We start from the raw sequence: 18,266 nt of genomic DNA on the forward strand, positions 1-18,266 counted from the left end.
TGGCGGGATTTAAAGCCACCGGATCCAGGCCTCGAACCACAGTCGACTACATGGGAGTCCAGGGACACAGCCATTACGCCATCTGCTGGTCCCCCACCCCTACTTTTCTTAAAAATCCATATATACACTCTGTGGTCTAAGAACTGCTAAAACTGTTGCTGACCACTAGATGTTCCCTGGCTCCTCTTTGGGAGTTATGAACTGAAAGAATCTATTTCTGGGGGCCTACAGGTGGCATAATAGTTAAGTTGCTAGACTCCCACATGGTTGATCACTGTTGAAGTATCAGATCTGGTGACTAGAAACACACTAGGCATGCATGTGTGGGTGTCCAAAATCCCAAGAGAAGAATGGAAGAGAAGGGATTGCCATGCCATGTGACCATCACCGGGGTTGGGGGGTTGTTTCTCAGTCTCTCTCTGCCTTTGTGTCTCTGACAAATACATGTTCCCGATGGAGAAATACCTTTTTTTTTTTTTTTAAACGAGCTCTATTAAAGAAAAATGTTGCATGATTTACTTTTCACTGGTCTGTTTGGGCATACTTCTAATGATATTGGAACAACCTGGATCAATGATAGCCAGTGTGTATACTCTAGTGTTTTCCACATGCTGTGCCCAATTCAATATTATTTCCACTGCAGTGATGGACACCAGTTTTGGCCAACATGGCATAGTACTCTATTTCAGATTTCCTCAAAGCTGGGCAGTTGTTGGCGAGGATGACCAACTTCGCTTTGCCTTGTCTGATCATCTTCAGAGTCTGCTTGTACCCCAGGACATACTTCCCACTTTTCATAACAAGTTGGAGCCAAGAGTTGATCAACTCCAGTGACTTTTTCACCTTCTTTGCGGCCGCCATCTTCCTGCCTTAGGTGTGGGACAGCCCCCAACCAAGAGTAGCCACCAAGATGGCTGGGAAGCAAGAAAGGAAGGAGTTCCCACAATACAAAGCTCTTCACTGCGGAGCTGAGTTGCCAGGGCCCAAGAAATATCTCTTAAAAAAATAAAAGTTGGGTCCAGCAGATGGTGTAATGGTTACATCACTGGACTCCCACATAGTTGAACACAGTTCAAGTCCCAGACCTGGTGGCTTAAAACTCAAGCCAGGAGTGTGTGCGCATGTGCCCAAAGTCCTGAGAAGAGGAATGGAGGAGAAGGGATTGCAGCATGACCATCCCCCCGGGGTGTGATTTCTCACTTTCTGTCTCTCTGTGTCTCTCTGGTGAGAGCACATGCCCTATAGCAAAAAACATCTCTCTCTAAAAAATGTTTTTTAAAAGTCTATTTCTCACAGTGTGATATATGTGCAGTTACAGGTAAATGAGGTAATTTCAGGCAGTACAGATTTTTAATAGATATGTGCAGTCATGTACCACATAGCATTTCAGTCAGTGAAGACTACGTATCTGTTGGTGTACGATAAGGAACACAAGCTACACTAAACACCCTAGCTGTAGAGTAGGCTGCACCATCTAGGTTAGTGTAAGTACGGTCTATAGTATTTGCTCAGTGACCAAGTTGCCTAACGGCATTTCTCAGAACATAGCCCCGTCACTAAACGATGCAGGACGCTATTAACGTCATACACTGGGCCTTACCTCAGATCTAAGACTTCACAGACATTATTACTTAAGACAAGGTTAAAGTTCTAAAAATTAGTTGATAATCACAGTAATTTAAATGGAAATATTCTTGTTTTCTTTTTTTTGTTTTCCATTTACACTTCACCCCCCTTACAACTGTTTGAAATAGCTCTTGTCAGGGTCACCAGTGCCCTCCATATTGCCGTAACCAGTCTCGTTCCTCTGTGCCTGTCTTTCTGAACTCGACAGCATTCAATATAATAAACTCTCCTCCAAACACTTCTGTTTTGACTTCTGTGATTTTGTAGTAGGTATTTTGTTTGTTTTGTTTTGTTTTAAAGAATGATTTGTTTAATTTTATTTATTATTATAATTATTTTAAATTTGCTGTAGGGCACACATGCTTACGAGAGAGAGACAGAGGGAGAAGAAGGGAGAGAGAGAGAGAGAGAGGAGAGAGAGAGGGGGAAGGTGAGAAAGCAAGCTGCCTAGTCCAGGACTCAAACCACAATTGGCCATGTGGCAATCCAGTACCTTAACTACCTAACTACCTGCTTGCCCCGCACGTTAGGTGTGCTTTAATTGTCCTTTTTGTACCTTTGTTTATTTGTTTGTTTGTTTTTTCCCCAGGTTTATTTATTCCATGAGTGAGAGAGAAATAGAGATAAACATACAGCATCGGAGCAGGTCTAACGCTTCAGTTCACCCCCGCTTCAGCCAGCCCAGGTGATGGGCATGTGCATCCATGTCCCCCTTACTCAGCGGGGTTCTGCCTCACACGGCATCACACTTTACCCTGTCCTGCCCCGTCTGCCTTTAAATACTGGAAGACCCCACTGTTAAGTCCTGGGGTCTTAGCTCTAACTACGGTTTATGCTTAGGTGATCTCATCTGTTACATAATTGTAATTACTGTGTTTAAGCTGATCTTTTCCAAAGTACACCTAAGGCACAAACTTCTCCCCTGAGTTTCACACTCTGTTTAGATGCCTGATAGATAGCTAAAACTTACCTTATCTAGCAAGGACTGTTGTATCTCCCCAGTCTGTTTTCCCTATCCCACAAAATGGCACCCCTACCCTTTGACCCATTTGCTTAAGCCTAAAGCCTGAGGTTTATCCACGATTCACCCTCCCTTTCCTCATGTCCCACGTCCTCTCACCTCCAGAGTGCTGCTGAATTCTCCAGCTCTCCCTCTCCCTCCCTGCCTCCCTCTTTCCATCTTGTTCCAATCTGTCATGATCTATTACCGGTACTATTCTCCTATAATCCATTCTCTTCCAAGCAACCATTGTAGTTATTTAAAAAAAAACTGTAAGTCTGATCATGTCACTGTTCTCCTTAAAGCCCTCCAGTGGCCTCTCTTTATATGTACATTGAAACCCTAACCCCTTGGGATGGCTCATAACAAACTTTACACTTTCTGACCTCTACATTTCCCTCCACCCCCACGGCATGCCACCCTCTGCAGACCCACTGCCTTCCAGCCCCAAGCCTTCTGTTAGTTCTTTCAGGACAGCAGGCTCTCCCAGCCTCCAGGCCTTGGCTTCCTCTGCCCTTAGTCTGGAATATACTTCCCGCAGCTCTTCACATGACTGGTTTTTGTTCGCCATTCAAGTCTCAGTTGAAAAGTGACCTCCACAGAGCCTTTTTGAAGCTGAAGTTTAAATTTAGAGTTACTTCCCCCCTCCTACCTCCCATCATCTTACTTTTGATGTTTTCTTGTTTGATTTCTTTTGTAGAACTTACCATTCTCTCAAAGTATTCTTTTCGTTTATTTACCTATGATCTTTATCCATTAGACTCCTTGAGAGTAAAGACCTGTTTGTTTATCACTATTTCCTCAGTGCCTAGGACAGTGCCTCTTACATAGTAGACCCTCAGTGACTATTTGTCAAGGGAATGAGTAATTTCGTTTCCTCCAGACCGTGAGCTCCTTGAGGGCAGAGACAATTTTGTTCATCATTATACCTGTGCTCCTAGTATGGCGTCGTTCTACATTACAAATAACTTAATGTTTTGTTTTGTTTTGTTTTTAGTTTTTGCTATGGGGTACATGTACTCACTGGGGAGAGAAAGAAAAAAAAAAGTGAGAAATCACCCTCTATGGGCATGGCCACATAGCAATTCTCCTCTACTCCATTCTCCTCTCTGGATCCTGGGCACACATGTGCGCATGCCCACAGTGATTCTCAACCTCCCACTTCTGTGACCTGAACAAAGCATTTGGCCATGTGGGATCCAGTGCCTTAACCTCCACTCCACCTGGTGGCTCCAATAACTTACTGTGTTCTTTTTTTTTTTTTTTAAGAATTATTTTAATTTAACTTTATTTATTCATTTACTTATTTTAATTTGACCAGAGAAGGATGGAGAGAGAGGGAAAGTGCGAAAGTAAGCTGCCAGGTCTGGGTCTCAAACCACGGTCGGAATCTAGTGCCCTTAACCACCATACCACCTGCTGGCCCCAACTTAATGTTTTTAAAGTTGGATTTGTTGAGGTGTATTTTACATAGAGTAGAAGTCACTCCTTTTATAATAATTGCACAGTTCTATGATGAGTTTTTAAAGTTGGATTTGTTGAGGTGTATTTTACATAGAGTAGAAGTCACTCCTTTTATAATAATTGCACAGTTCTATGATGAGTGGGTACAGTTGTGTAAACGATGCTGTAATATAAGACATAGCGTTAAAATTAGTAAGTGCATCGCTCACACAGAGTAGTCAGTAAACAGCCATATATTCGTGTTCTGTGACACTGCCAGCTGATAGCCTTGCTGCCACTAACAAAGCACATCTGTCATACAGGTGAACGAGAGGTTGGAACCGAGGCGAAAATGCTGCTGTTGGCCCGGGAAGATAAGAAGCTTCAGTGCTTGGGACTACAGAGCAGGCAGCCGGCAAGTGTTTCCTATGAGACCTGCGAACTCTGAGGCACCCTGGGTCACTCTGCTACTTGGGAGCAGAACCTTTGGGAGCAAACTTCAGTAATAAACATTCTAGCATTCTCTGTCTCTGTTAATTCTCGGATTTTCTTTTTTTCTTTCTTTCTTTTTTAAGAGAGATGTTTGCTGTAGGGTGCATGTACTCACTGGATAGAGAGAGACAGAAAGCAAGAATTCACCCCCCAGGAGGGTGGTCATGCAGTAATCCCTTCTCCTTCATTCTCCTCTCAGGATTTTGGGCACACACATGTGTCCAGTTTGAGGTTTGTTTTTTGTTTTTTTTTTTATTTATTTTACATTAATTCACTAATCATCATCACAGCATACAAAATGCGCTTTCCCATCCAGAATACACTGTATAGTGGCTTAATCATAAATGTTATTGTCAACAGATTATTTCCCATTTCTTGTTTGTTTCTTAAATATATACATGTGTGTATATATATAATACACACACACACACACACACACATATATTTTTTCCCCCTATTTCTCAGTCTCTGCTGTTTCTCACCCTCTTCTCACACTGTCTCTGGTATCTGCAGTTGCTTTCTATTTCAACTTGAGTTTTAAGCTGCCAGGTCCAGGACTCGAATCATGGTTGACTACATGGGAGTCCAGTGATGTAACCATTATGTCATCTGCTGGTCCCAAGAAGAAATTCTGAGTAAAGGACTCATTCATTTGGGGAGTTTTGTTTTTTTGCATTTAGGGTTCCTGATAAATTAAACTTCAGACATCTCTTTTAAAAAATATTATTTATTTACTTATTCATTTTATTTGTTATTATTATTTTTGTTTTAATTTTACCAAAGACAGAAGGAGAGAGAAAGGGAAAGTGAGAAAACAAGCTACCAGGTCCAGGACTTGAACCATGGTTGGCCATGTGGGAATCCAGTATTTAACCATCATGCCACCTGCCAGCCCCTAGACATCTCTTATAGAAGAATTAGTTGAAACAACAACAACAAAAAGGGACCAGCAGTAAGCGTAATGGCTATGTCACTGGACTCCCACGTAGTCGACCGCGGTTCAAGTCCCGGACCCGGTGGCTTAAAACTCATGCCAGGCGCGTGTACGTGCGTGCCCAAGAGCCGGAGAGGAGAATGGAGGAGAAAGGATTGCACACAAAGAGACAGCACAAACTAGGCGGGATAGCCTCCTACACACCTAGGCATAGGACCTCAGTTGTATAGCAGTCCGTGTTGACTAAAGCATTGTCTTGCAATGTATGTGGAAAGAATTAGATTCTTTAAATTGTCATTTTATTTAAGCTTGTTTTTCTCCTTGCAAACGGTTGCTGGGAGTGACGTGCAGCAAAACTTAAATGTGGGAATTGCAAATTTTTCTCAAATGGAGGGTTTTATAATGGATAGAGGAAAAAGAAAGATTTTTGGTGGTGAGGACTGAAGGATGAAGTGTAACGAAAAACAGTAATTTGAAAACTGCTACCTTGGAGTATGGTATTTTATGTTTTTGTTTGTTTGTTTGTTTAAGTTTATTTGTATCTTTCATGAATGAGAGAGAGACAAAGAGCACCCCAAAAGGGTCCCAGTGTAGCGATCCACCCACAGCCTCAGCCAGGCCCCGATCATAGCAGGCCAATGTAGGAAGATATCTGAATGCAAACTCGGAAACTTTCCATGGGGGTCAGCCTCACAGAGGGTCACATTCCACCATTGTACACCATCTGGGCCCAGAGTGTGAAATTTTTAAAAATATAGTTATTTTGGGGGACCAGCAGTTAGCGTAATGGCTATGTCGCTAGACTCCCATGTCGGCGACCACAGTTCGAGTCCCAGACCCAGTGGCTTAAACTTGCGTCAGGCGCATGTGCATGCGTCCCCAAGATCCTGAGAGGAGAATAGAGGAGAAGGGATTGCGGCGTGGCCATCCCCCCTGGGGGGTGATTTCTCGCTTTCTGTGTCTCTGGCTCTCTCTGTCTGTCTGACTAACGCATGCGCCCTATAGCAAGAAACTGCAAAAAAAAAATTATTTTGGGATTGGCAGGTGGCATGGTGGTTAAGGGCACTTGAAAAAGTGAGAAAGCAAGCCACAATGGCCGACCATGGTTTAAGTCCTGAACCTGGTGGCTTGCTTTCTCACTTTCCCTCTCTCTCTCACTCTGCCTTCACTGGTCAAATTAAAATCAACAAGCAAGCAAACAAATTAAAATAATTCTTTAAAAAAAAAACACATAAAAATAATTGTTTAACTTTACTTATTATTTCTTAAAAATTTTGTTATAGGGCACATGTCCTAAAAGAGATTAGGAAGAGAGGGAGAAAGAGAAAGAGAAAAAGAGAGAGCAAGCTCCCAGGTCCGGGACTCAAACTGTGGTTGGCCATGTGGGAGTCCAGTTCCTTAACCGCTACACCACCTTCTGGCCCCTGAATGTGAAATTGTATCATCTGCACAGTCCTCTGTCAACTTTAGTTTCCTGAAATCATGAGAATGTTGGATTTACTGTTTGAGAGTGTTACAAGGGGAAGGAAAGAAAATATCTCTAGAAATAATGAGAATTTCCCTTCTATTGGTATCTGTTTATTTCTAAAAACAAATGAATCTTTAAACAGCACTTTTGTCTTCTATGTATTTCCAGATATTCCTTTTTATTGGTTCAGATGCCTTTAACTGCTGCACGTTTCTCTCTGGCTTCTTGCTGTTGGCTGGGACACAAGATGGAAACATTTATCAGCTGGACGTGAGGAGTCCAAGGTGAATAACCTTTCATCTCAGGGTGCGGGTCTTCCACAGAGTGGGATGTTTTTATTGGGCTCGACATTGATTTAGCCTAGATCATGGCAGACATTGAATCAAAGGTATAACTTTTCATTTATAAAGGTTTCCTGATGTGAGTTGTCTGACTGTTCTTACTGCTCCTGGAATCATATTACAATAAAAGGTAGTTTATTCACATATTCCTGATTGCTCAACTGTAAGGATTGCTTTGGAAATTAAGCTTGAATATGAACTAACATTTCACTTGAGATGGTTATCTAGAACTTTTAACTTTAAGGAGCTCAATAATTTTCTTTAGGATATTAGACCTAGGCTAGCCTAAGATTGAATCATCATTTTAAGTTCAAGTAAGCCAGTTCAGTTTCTTATTTAACTGTGATCACAACCTATTTAAAACAAAGCTTATCATAGTCTTAAGGCTATCCAGAGCGTATCTAAAGAAAAATCATACAATCTCTCTGTTGCAGGATTTAGCTATTTTTATGATTCTGTCCTTTCTTCCTTTTCTTTCCTTCCTTTGTTCAACTAGCATTTATTGAATGGCTTCTGTGGAGCCAAGCTTGGTACAGGGTACTGAAAGAAACGGAAAAAAAAAAAACACACACTGCCTTGAGGCACTGGCAGTCTCATGGTAGTCCGGATGATCCGGGTAGAGGATGCCTGTAGTGCAGTGAGCTCACTGGTCTGACAGTGCTCCCCTCGGGAATTTTTTTCTTTTTTTTGGAGAGGTTTTTGCTATAGGGTGCGTGTGCTCGCCAGAAAGACAGAGAGAGACAGAAAGCAAGAAATCACCCCCCAGGGGGGATGGCCACCCCGCAATCCCTTCTCCTCTCAAGATACTGGGCACGCACGCACACGCGCCCACCGTGAGTCTAAGCCACCAGGTCCGGAACTCGAACCGCGGTCGACCACGTGGGAGTCCAGTGACATAGCCATTACTCGAACTGCTGGTTCCCCCCCCTTGGGAATTTGAGGAAGCACTGAGAAGCAGAGGGAAGAGGTGAGACTACCTCCCTCAGGAAATGAGAAGCATTGGGTCTTGTCGTGTGCGAAGTTAGCAAGGTAGAAGCCAGCACTTCCACTTGCCTCATGATTCTGCATATGCCACTGCCCTGGGTAGAGTTGCATGTGTACAAGCATGAGGGTGTGGAGCACATTCTGGGTCTCTGAGAGGCTTACTATGACAGGTCCATGCCCCGCAGATGGCAGCAGTGAGAAGTGAGGCCAGACAGGATAACTCCAGCTTGCTTAGTAAGTCCTTACATACCATCTCAAGAAATTTGAACTTCATGCTATTGACTAGCTTACACTTTTTCTCCCATCACTTATTTAATTTTGCTCATGTTTTTGTCTCCATGGAGATAGGGAATTTTTTATTGCTACTTTAAAATCACCCTGATGGGGCCAGAAGATAACATAGCAGTTATGTTGCTGGACTCCCACATGGCCAACCATGGTTCACATCCTGGGCCAGGTGGTTTGAAACTCACACTGGGTACTTGTGCCCCCAAGATCCTAGGAAGAGAATAGAGGAGAAGGGATTGCAATGTGGCCATCCCTCTCGGGGGTGGGGGGGTGATTTCTCATGTTCCCTCTCACTGTCTCTGTCACTCACTCTCTTTCTCTCTGTTGAACACATGTGCCCTAAAGCAAAACTCTCTAAAAATAAAATAAAGTCACTGTCATTATCACTTATCATTCTTGTTCAGAATCCTGTTTTTTTTTTTTTAATGGCCAGAGGACTCATGCACTCACCAGAGAGAGAGAGAGACAGAGGGAGAGAAAGAAAGCACCCCCTTATCCCCATAAGGAATGGTCATGCCCCAATCCCTTTTCCTCCTTTTCTCCCTCCTTTTGTGATTTGGGTATACATGCATCTAGCATGTGTTTCAAGCTACCAGGTCTGGTACTTGAACCATGTGGTCTGCCATTGTGGGATCCAGCCTTCTCAACTACCAGGCCACAAGCTAGACTGAGTTTTGGCAATTTTAGTATTTTATACCTGGTCTTCATTTTATCTTTAAGTAAACAAGTTAAAATATTGTTAACATTGTTATTTTCAGACCATATCAGATTGCCCCTAAAAACTTGAGATTTTGAGACCAACAGATGGCATAATGGTTATGTTTCTTGACCATAGTTGACCATGGTTCGAGTCCTGGACCCGGCAACTTAAAACTCATGTCAGGTGCGTGTGTGTGTGTGTGTGTGCCCCAAATCTTGAGAGGAGAATGGAGGCATAGAGATTGTGGCATGGCCATGCTCCCCAGGGGGTGATTTCTCACTTTCTGCCTCTGTCTCTGTCTCTCCAGTGAGTACACACGCCCTACAGAAAAAAACTCTCTAAAAAAATAATCAAAACAAAAAACTTGAAATATAGCTCATGTTTAGAGACATGTTTAGATTCACTCCAAAGTGATTTTGATTACTTTGATTCTGGTTTTTTATTTTAATTTTTATTACCTTGATGTGTCTTTTTTTTTTTTTTGAGAGGTTTTTCCTATAGGGTGCGTACACTCACCAGAAAGACAGAGAGTTGATGTGTCATGTAAGTATCTTGCAAGGAAGCAAACCATATGATGGGGTTAGTACTATAAGTTGAACATGGTCACGCATTGCTCTTGCAGAAAAGAAGTAAATTTTTTTTTTTTTGTTCATTATGGAAATGTACATGACCTGATTTTTACATCATAATAAAAATGGGCCTGTTGACGAGGGGACATGGGTTGTTCTGGTGAACAGCCAGTACTTATACTCGTTCCAAGGCTTCTAACATGAGGATACTACTTCCTGTATTACCACCATTCCGATATTGTTCTGTTGCCCACTAGTTGCCATCTCCACACATTCATCTATCACAAGATTCGTAAGTGGGTCAAATCCCCGCAATATTCCTTGGACATGTCTGCCACCATTTAATTTTAATCATAACTTCTTGTCCATACATTTTTTCAATTCGGGAGGGTGAGCTTTGCTCATGGTACCAACTCAGCTGGCTCAGAGATGCCTCTGAACAGAATTCTCAGCCTCTTCACGTTCCCGCGGCAGGCCCAGCATCTCAAGAAGTAAATATTTTTCATTTTACTCTTAATCCTAGGACTCCAGTACAAGTCATCCATAGATCAGGAGCACCAGTTCTGTCCCTGCAGAGTTTCCGAGATGGATTCATTGCTAGCCAAGGTGGGTTCAGGGGCTGATTAAAAGAGATGGTCACGGGACTAGCAAGGGTATAATGGTTACATCACTGGACTCCCACGTAGTCTGCTGCAGTTCGAGTCCCAGAACCAGTGGCTTAAAACTCAATACAGGTGCGTGTGTGTACCCAGAATCCTGAGAGGAGAATGGAGGAGAAGGGATTGTGGCATGACCATACTCCTGAGGGGGTGAATTTTTGCTTTCTATCTCTCTGTCTCTCTGGTGAGTGCAAGTGCCCTATAGCAAAAATTTCTTCCTAATAAAGAAAAGAGAGAGATGGTCTCATGGAGTTCAATGAATTAAAGATAGTACCTGATTTATGGCTGGGTTGGTACGTGGTCCTCCATGGTTCTTGGGCATACTGTGTTCGTCACGTAGAGTTTATCCCTCTATGTTGTGATTGTGTTGCGACTGTCCAAGCTTCTTGCAAGCAGTGCCTGTGCCTTATTCCTTGTGTTATCCCTAGCCTTTTGCTCAATTACTGCTCACTAAATGTTAGTAGAGTAGATGGATGGGCTAGGATCGCAGAACACTGAGGATTCAATACTCAGATCAGTTACAGTCTCTGCCCTGAAGGTGCTCACAGTTAGTGAGGCAGACAGACATGTGACATGTGCTTGTGGGATACTTTGATAAGTCCTACAGCAGAAGATGCAGGAGAACAAGGAGAAAACCAGAATGAGTTGTGTTTTTTCTTTTTAATCTTTATCTGGTGTTTTATTTTATCTTTCCGTTTTATTTCTAACATTTTATTGAGAGAGCATTTATTACTTTTTGTTAAAGAATTTTTAAAATTTTCTTTTATTATCATTATTAGTGGTAATAAAAGTATTAATTTGGCCAGAGTGAGAGAAAAACAGAGAGAGATGGAAAGTGAGAAAGCAACCCACCAGGTTGGGACTTGAACTGCGGTCAGCCATGTGGGAGTCCAGCACCTTAACCACTATGCCACCTGCCAGCCCAAACATATACGACTTTTATATTAAATAAAACAACAAGAATCATCATTTTTTAAATTATTATTTACTTGTTATTATTGTTGTTAATATTATTTTTCACATGAGGTTTTTTTTTTTTCTTTTTTTTTGAGAGGTTTTTGCTATAGGGCGCGTGCGCTCGCCAGAAAGACAGAGAGAGACAGAGAGCGAGAAATCAGCCCACGGGGGGATGGCCACGCCGCAATCCCTTCTCCTCCATTCTCCTCTCGGGATCTTAGGCACGCACGCACATGCGCCCGGTGTGAGTTTTAAGCCACTGGGTCCGGGACGTGAACCACAGTCGACTACATGGGAGTCCAGCAACATAGCCATTACGCTAACTGCTGGTCCCTTCACATGAGTTTTTTACCAGAGAAAGATGGAGAGTGAGAAGGCAAGCTGCCAGGTGCGAGACTCAAACTATGGCCATCCATGTGGGAATTCCAGCACCTTAACCACCATGCCACCTGCTGGCCCCAGAAATCACCTTATTAAGCAATTTCATTCCTAACAAGTTTTCATTGCCTGAGCTCTTCTGAGAAGATGAAGTTGATTAGATACACTTTGTTTTCTCAGTATAACTTTCTTCCTCCTAGTATATGTAGTCAGATTTGTATACTGAAGAATGTTGGAGAAAAAAAGTTGGAAAAAATATATTCCAAAATAATTGGAATACATTTTTTTAAAACATTTGTTTAGACAAATTCCTTATTTAAAAACTTGGTTGAAGGCCAGCAGATAGCATAGCAATTACATTGCTGGACTCCTACATGGCTGACTGCAGTTTGAGTCCTGGACCCACGTGCCAGGTGCATGAGTGTGCGTGCCCAAGATCCCAGGAGGAGAATGGAGGAGAAGGGATTGCGGTGTGGCTATCCCTTCTGGGGGGATGATTTCTCACTTTTCCTCTCATTGTCTCTTTCTTTCAGGCATATGCCCTAAAGCAAAAACCTCTTTAAAAAAAAAATCTTGAGGGGACCAGCAGGTGGCATGGTAGTTAAGGTGCTAGACACTCTCACATGACTGACCGGTGTTTGAGTCCCAGACCTGGTGGCTTGCCTTCTCACTTTCCCTCTCTCTCTGTCTCTCTGTTTCTATCTTTCTCTGGGCAAATTAAAATAAATGAATGAATGAATAAATAATTATTTTTTAAAAATCTTGAGGGACTAGCAGCTGGCGTAATAGCTATGTCACTGGACTCCCATGTAGTTGACTAAGGTTCGAGTCCCAGACCTGGTGGCTTAAACTCAAGCCAGGTGCATGTGCATGCATGCCCAAGATCCTGAGAGGAGATTGGAGGAGAAGGGATTGTGGCGTAGCCATCCCCCCCGGGGAATAATTTCTCGCTTTCTGTCTCTCTCTTTCTCTCTGTCTTTCTGGAGAGCGCACACGCCCTATAGCAAAAACCTTTAAAAAAAAAAAAGAAAACTTGATTGAGGATAAGTTTACAAATAGATATATAAGCCTGCAGCTGCATGCTTTATGTCTTTGGCAAGTATTGCTAAAAGACAGTCCTTCTAACCTCTGATTGAATTTACTTTTGAACTTTAAATCTTCCCTAGCCCAGCATTCTAGATAGCATTCTAGGTCATTGTAATTGATCCATATTGTAAGACTTACTTGCCACTCTTGGTCCTAGGACCAAAGTCTTCAGGCTAGTAATCTACAGAAATAAATCAAAATACCAAGTTTTTTTTTTTTTTTTTTAATCATAATTTCTGGTTTACATATAATTGATGACAGCTTTGTGGGCTCTAGTGGATTTTTTTACGACAGGCATACAGTGAAAGTAAAGGTTTTAACGTCCTTTGGATGCAACATTCTTCTTAGTTATCTAAATTTTCTTTCTCCCTTCTAGGTGATGGAAGCTGTTTCATTGTTCAGCAAGACTTAGACTATGTCATTGAGCTCACCGGGGCTGACTGTGACCCTGTGTATAAGGTACAGACTTGAAGGACTCCCAGCTCAGGAAGTTCTCACTTGGGATCTGGGACGTTGAAGGTCTCAATCTGGATACTTTGTGGTCTTTCAGGGTAATAAATTACTGCTTTATGTGTAAGCAGTTTGGTGGGATGAAAAGAAATCATAAGTGACTTCATCTCTTAATTGCTCTAAAAACATGAAAATTACTTCACCTCTTAAAACATAAGGATGTAAGGAGATAATGCATAAGAAAACTCATTGTTAAAAGTTCAAGACCAGGGGCTAGAAGGTGTGCAGTCATTAAGGCATTGGACGTCAACATAGCTGACCGTGGTTTGAGTCCTGGACCTGGAGGCTTGCTTTCTCACTTTCCCTTTCTTTCTCTCTCTGATTAAAGTAAATAATAATTATATTTTACAAATTAAATAGTATAATTTTTTAAGAATTATTTTATTTGTTATTATTTTTAAAAATTTGACCAGAGAGGGATAGCAGTTAACGTAATGACTATGTCGCTGAACTCCCATATAGCTGACCACAGTTCGAGTCCCGGTGGCTTAAACTCATGCCAGGTGCATGTGTGCATGCATGTCAAGATCCCAAGAGAAGAATGGAGGAGAAGGGATTGTGGTGTGGCCACCCCCCCTTGGGGGGGGGTGATTTCTCACTTTCTGTCTCTGTGTCTCTCTCTTGTCTTTCTGGCAAGTGCACGCACCCTATAGCAGAAACCTCTCCCCCCAAAAAAAAATTTGACCGGAGAGAAAGAGAAAGGGAAGGGGCCAGCAGGTGGCATGGTGGTTAAGGGCACTGGACTCCCACATGGATGGCCGACCGTAGTTTGAGTCCCAGATCTGATAGCTTGCTTTCTCACTTTCCCTCTCTCTCTTTCTTTTACTCTGTCCCTCTCCAGTCAAAATTAAAAATGAATAAAGTTAAATAAAATAATTCTTTAAAAAAATATTTTTATTTAACTTTATTTGCTTATTTTAGAATGACAGAGTGAGAGAGAGAAAGAGAGAGAGAGAAAGTGAGAAAGCAAGCCACCAGGTCCAGGACTCAAACCACAGTTGACCATGTGGGAGTCTAGCGCCCTTAACCACCACACCACCTGCTAGCCCCTAAAATAATTCTTAAAGAAAAAAAGTTCAAGACCAGTGATCTCATTTAATCTGAATGAAAGAGAAAAACAAAAGGGGAAATAATATTTACTGACCAGACATTGTACCGGATGTTTTATAGATATTATCTCTTATCTTGTTACCATTCTTTGAGATACAGGTATTAATATTCCTGTTTTTTTCCTTATATTTGTTTTTAAGATTTGTTTTTCTGGACATTATATGTCTCCACGTAATATATACTGTCTGCACTCTATGGTAGGGACTGAAAGATTGGGGGACATAAAAGCATTTAAAATAGTTGTGGACACTGGAGACAATGTGGAAGGAGTGTGGGAGAGGAGGAAAGTATAGGAAAGAAAGTTAGGGAGAAAAAAATAGAGAGGCAAGACATTTGTGGGACACAGTAATGGTTTGTTACCTCTTGATGATAGCGTGTATAGCATTCTCAGCTGGACTGGTCTGAGGTGTATTTCATGTTGTGTAAATTCTTTTTGCAAACCAAATGATATGTAACAATCCAATGTATATAAAATGATAATATTAAAATAAAAATTAAAATATATATTTGTTTTTCTGGGGCCAGGAGGTGACATGGTGGTTAAGACTTTGAACTCCCACACGGCCGACCATGGTTCAAGTCCCAGACCCAGTGACTTGAACCTTATGCCAGGAGCATGTGCCATTTTGGCAATGCCCCAAATCCTGAGAGGAGACTGGAGGAGAAGGGATTACAGCATGGCCATCCCCCTTGGGGGATCATTTCTCACTTTCTCACTGTCTTTCTCTCTCTCTGATGAGTTCATGTGCCCTTTGGAGAAAATGTAATTAAAAAAAAAAAAAGATTTGTTTATCTATGATAGAGCACATGAACATGCACATGAGAGTGAAAGAGGCAGGCAGGTGAGGTATCCTCTGCAGGATCTGGTCATGCTATGATCCCCTTCTTCCACGCAGTCCTTTAGCCTGTCATATCCTGGGCACTTGTGTGCATGCTTGGTATGTTTCAGGCTGAGCAGAATGGGAATTCGAACTGCAGTCACCCTGTGGGCCCCGGCTGCTCTTGAGCAGTTCATTAATGCTGTCCTGCAGAATCAACCCTTTCCTTAACATTTTTAGAAAGTTATACAATTAATATACATTTGCCTATTAGAACTATAAAGATTTAAAAGTCTCCTTTTTGGGGCCAGCAGATGGCATGATGATTAAGGTGCTGGACTCCCACAGGGCTGACTGTGATTTGAGTCCCAGACCCGGCGGCTTAAAGAAAGAAAGCCACTGGGTCTAGGACTCAAACCGTGGTTGACTACATGGGAGTCCAGCAACAAAACAAGTATGCCATCTACTGGTCTCTGGCATATGTCTTTTATGTAAATAATATGATTTATCTCTAGGTTGTACATAACTAGCTAGGATCATTCTATGTGTATTGCCATCTGACTTGTTTTGTTGTTGTTGTTGTCTTCTTTTGTTTTTTTTGGCATATGCTAGCCAGAGAAAGAGAGGGGAGAGGAAAAAAGCACCCCCTGTAATGGGATATGATCACACTGCCATCCCTTCTCTATTTCTCCATCCTATTGGAATTTGGAGCATACACACACATGCACCTGGCATGTTTTTCAAACCACTGGGGCTAGGACTCAAACCATAGTTGGCCATGTGGGATCCATTTTCTTTAAACATTAGGTCATGGGTAGCCCTTTTTTTTTAATGTCTTGGAAGTCTTTCTAGGTAGACACATGTCAATCCATTTCACTTTTTAAAATTCATGCAATGTTTTGTGTTGTAGATTAACATACCGTTTTTATTTTACAAATGAAAAAACTGGGACCCAAAACAATCGAGAGAGCGGCCGTTGTTCATTCATAGTAGCAAACCCGAGATTAGCTCCAGAATTCTTGGTATTTCCACTGCATTAGTGATTCTTAACTTTCTTTGAAAGTTTATGAAATCTTTGGAAAAAGAAATACAAGCTGTGTGTGGTGGCATGTGCCTCTAATCCCAGCTACTTAGGAGGCTGAGGCTGAAGGATCTTGAGTTCAAGATCTTGAGCAACATAGTGATTCCCTGTCTCCTTTTAAAATAAGTAAGTAAATGGATGGTTGGGTGGAGATATATATATAAAGAGAGAGAGAGAGAGAGAGATGTCAGCAGGTGATGTGGTTGTTAAAGCACTGAACTTCTACATGGTTGACCACAACTTGAGAAAAAAGCTGCCATACCCCTGGGGGGTGATTTCTCACTTTCCCTCTGTTTCTCTCTGACAAGCGCATGCACCCTATTTCAAGAACCTAAAAAAAAAAAAAAAAAAAGAGGCACTTTTTTTTATATAATTGTATGAGGTTCAGGGATATTAAACCGTGCACAACACTGGGGGTCAGCAGATGGCGTAATGGTTATGTTGCCGGATGCCCATATAGTCAACTGGGGTTGGAGTCTGGGACTCGGAGACTTAAAACTCACACTGGCACGTGTGTGTGCATTCCCAAAATCCTGAGAGGAGAATGAAGTAAAAGGGATTGTGGCATGACCATTTTCCCATGGAATGACTTCTTGCTTTCTTTCTCCCTGTCTCTTCAGCGAATACACGTGCCCCATAGCGAAAATCTCTCTTACAAAAAAATGCATAACACTAATGGGTGTGTGTTCCACTTAGACCAGTTAGCTTCTCTGTCCTGAACTGTAAAAACATCCTTGATCCTGCCCAGCGACTTTGTAAATACATGTCATGGATGGAATTCTTCTCTTGCTTCTGAATCAGTAAAGCTTTGAAGACTTCCTTGGACTAATGGAAGTCTTTTTGAAATGGAAGAATACCAGACTTCCCTTGAGCTGTGAATTCTGTGTTCTAGGTAGCCACATGGGAGAAGCAGATCTACACGTGCTGTCGCGATGGTCTTGTACGACGCTATCAGCTTGCCGACCTCTGACCCCTTGGAGAAGAGAAATCCCAGTTCATGAAAAGGATTGACCCTGATCACCGATGAGCAGAAACATCGTCAGTCCTTCCCAAGGTCCATGGCCTTTAATGTCTTGACATCTGGAAGTCCCAGAAGGCAGCTTTACTGGCCCTTTGGAACTATTATCCCCACACCTACCCTGAACTGTGAAACCAGCGTACGTATGCACACTGGATTGGCCCCAAACTCTCCCAGTATGAACTCATCCTGGCACCACAGGGCAAGGATATGGGTGCTTATAGTTCGTCCCACACCGACTGCATTAAATGTTTACATGGACCAGAGGACTGAAGCCTCTTCTCTGGAGGAAATAAAGAAAATATGTTTGGAAGAGCCTGGATTCAAAAAACTTTGTTAACTACTTTTTTAAAGAATTATTTTTATTGGGGACCAGCAGATGGCATAGTAGTTACGTCACTGGACTCCCACATGGCCGACCATGGTTTCAGTCCCAGACCCAGTGGCTTGAAACTCACGCTGGGTGTGTATGTGCATGCATGACCAAGATCCCAGGAGGAGAAGGGCTTGTGGCATGGCCATTCCCTCTGAGAGGTGATTTCTCACTTTCCCTCTCACTGTCCCTGTCTCTCTCTCTCCAGAGAGCACACATGTGTGCCTTAAGACAAAAAAAAATTCTTTTTTTGAGAAGTTTTTGCTATAGGGTGCGTGTGCTTGCCAGAAAGACAGAGAGAGACAGAGAGATAGAAAGCGAGAAATCACCCCACAGGGGGCTATGGCCTTGCCACAATCCCTTCTCCTCCATTCTCCTCTCAAGATCTTGGGCACTCATGCACACGCACCCGGCGTGAGTTTAAGCCACTG

General features: G+C 42.3%; 1 protein-coding gene and 1 pseudogene across 1 annotated transcript in view; one reads left to right on the top strand and one right to left on the bottom strand.

The window, feature by feature from the left end:
* PAAF1 (proteasomal ATPase associated factor 1) overlaps positions 1–17,777 on the top strand; it is a 43,496-nt gene extending 25,719 nt beyond the window's left edge. The window contains exons 8-12 of the mRNA XM_006140974.2: positions 4,393–4,484; positions 7,132–7,247; positions 10,369–10,451; positions 13,302–13,384; positions 17,337–17,777. Coding sequence (XP_006141036.1) covers positions 4,393–4,484; positions 7,132–7,247; positions 10,369–10,451; positions 13,302–13,384; positions 17,337–17,414 — 452 coding nt within the window. The 3' untranslated portion in view covers positions 17,415–17,777. The remainder of the gene's footprint in view (positions 1–4,392; positions 4,485–7,131; positions 7,248–10,368; positions 10,452–13,301; positions 13,385–17,336) is intronic.
* LOC106735618 (60S ribosomal protein L30 pseudogene) lies at positions 516–935 on the bottom strand (annotated as a pseudogene).
* Positions 17,778–18,266: the final 489 nt, after the last annotated feature.

The sequence above is a fragment of the Tupaia chinensis genome, unplaced genomic scaffold, assembly GCF_000334495.1.
Source record: "Tupaia chinensis unplaced genomic scaffold, TupChi_1.0 Scaffold000047_1, whole genome shotgun sequence".
In the NCBI taxonomy this organism is placed as follows: domain Eukaryota; kingdom Metazoa; phylum Chordata; class Mammalia; order Scandentia; family Tupaiidae; genus Tupaia; species Tupaia belangeri.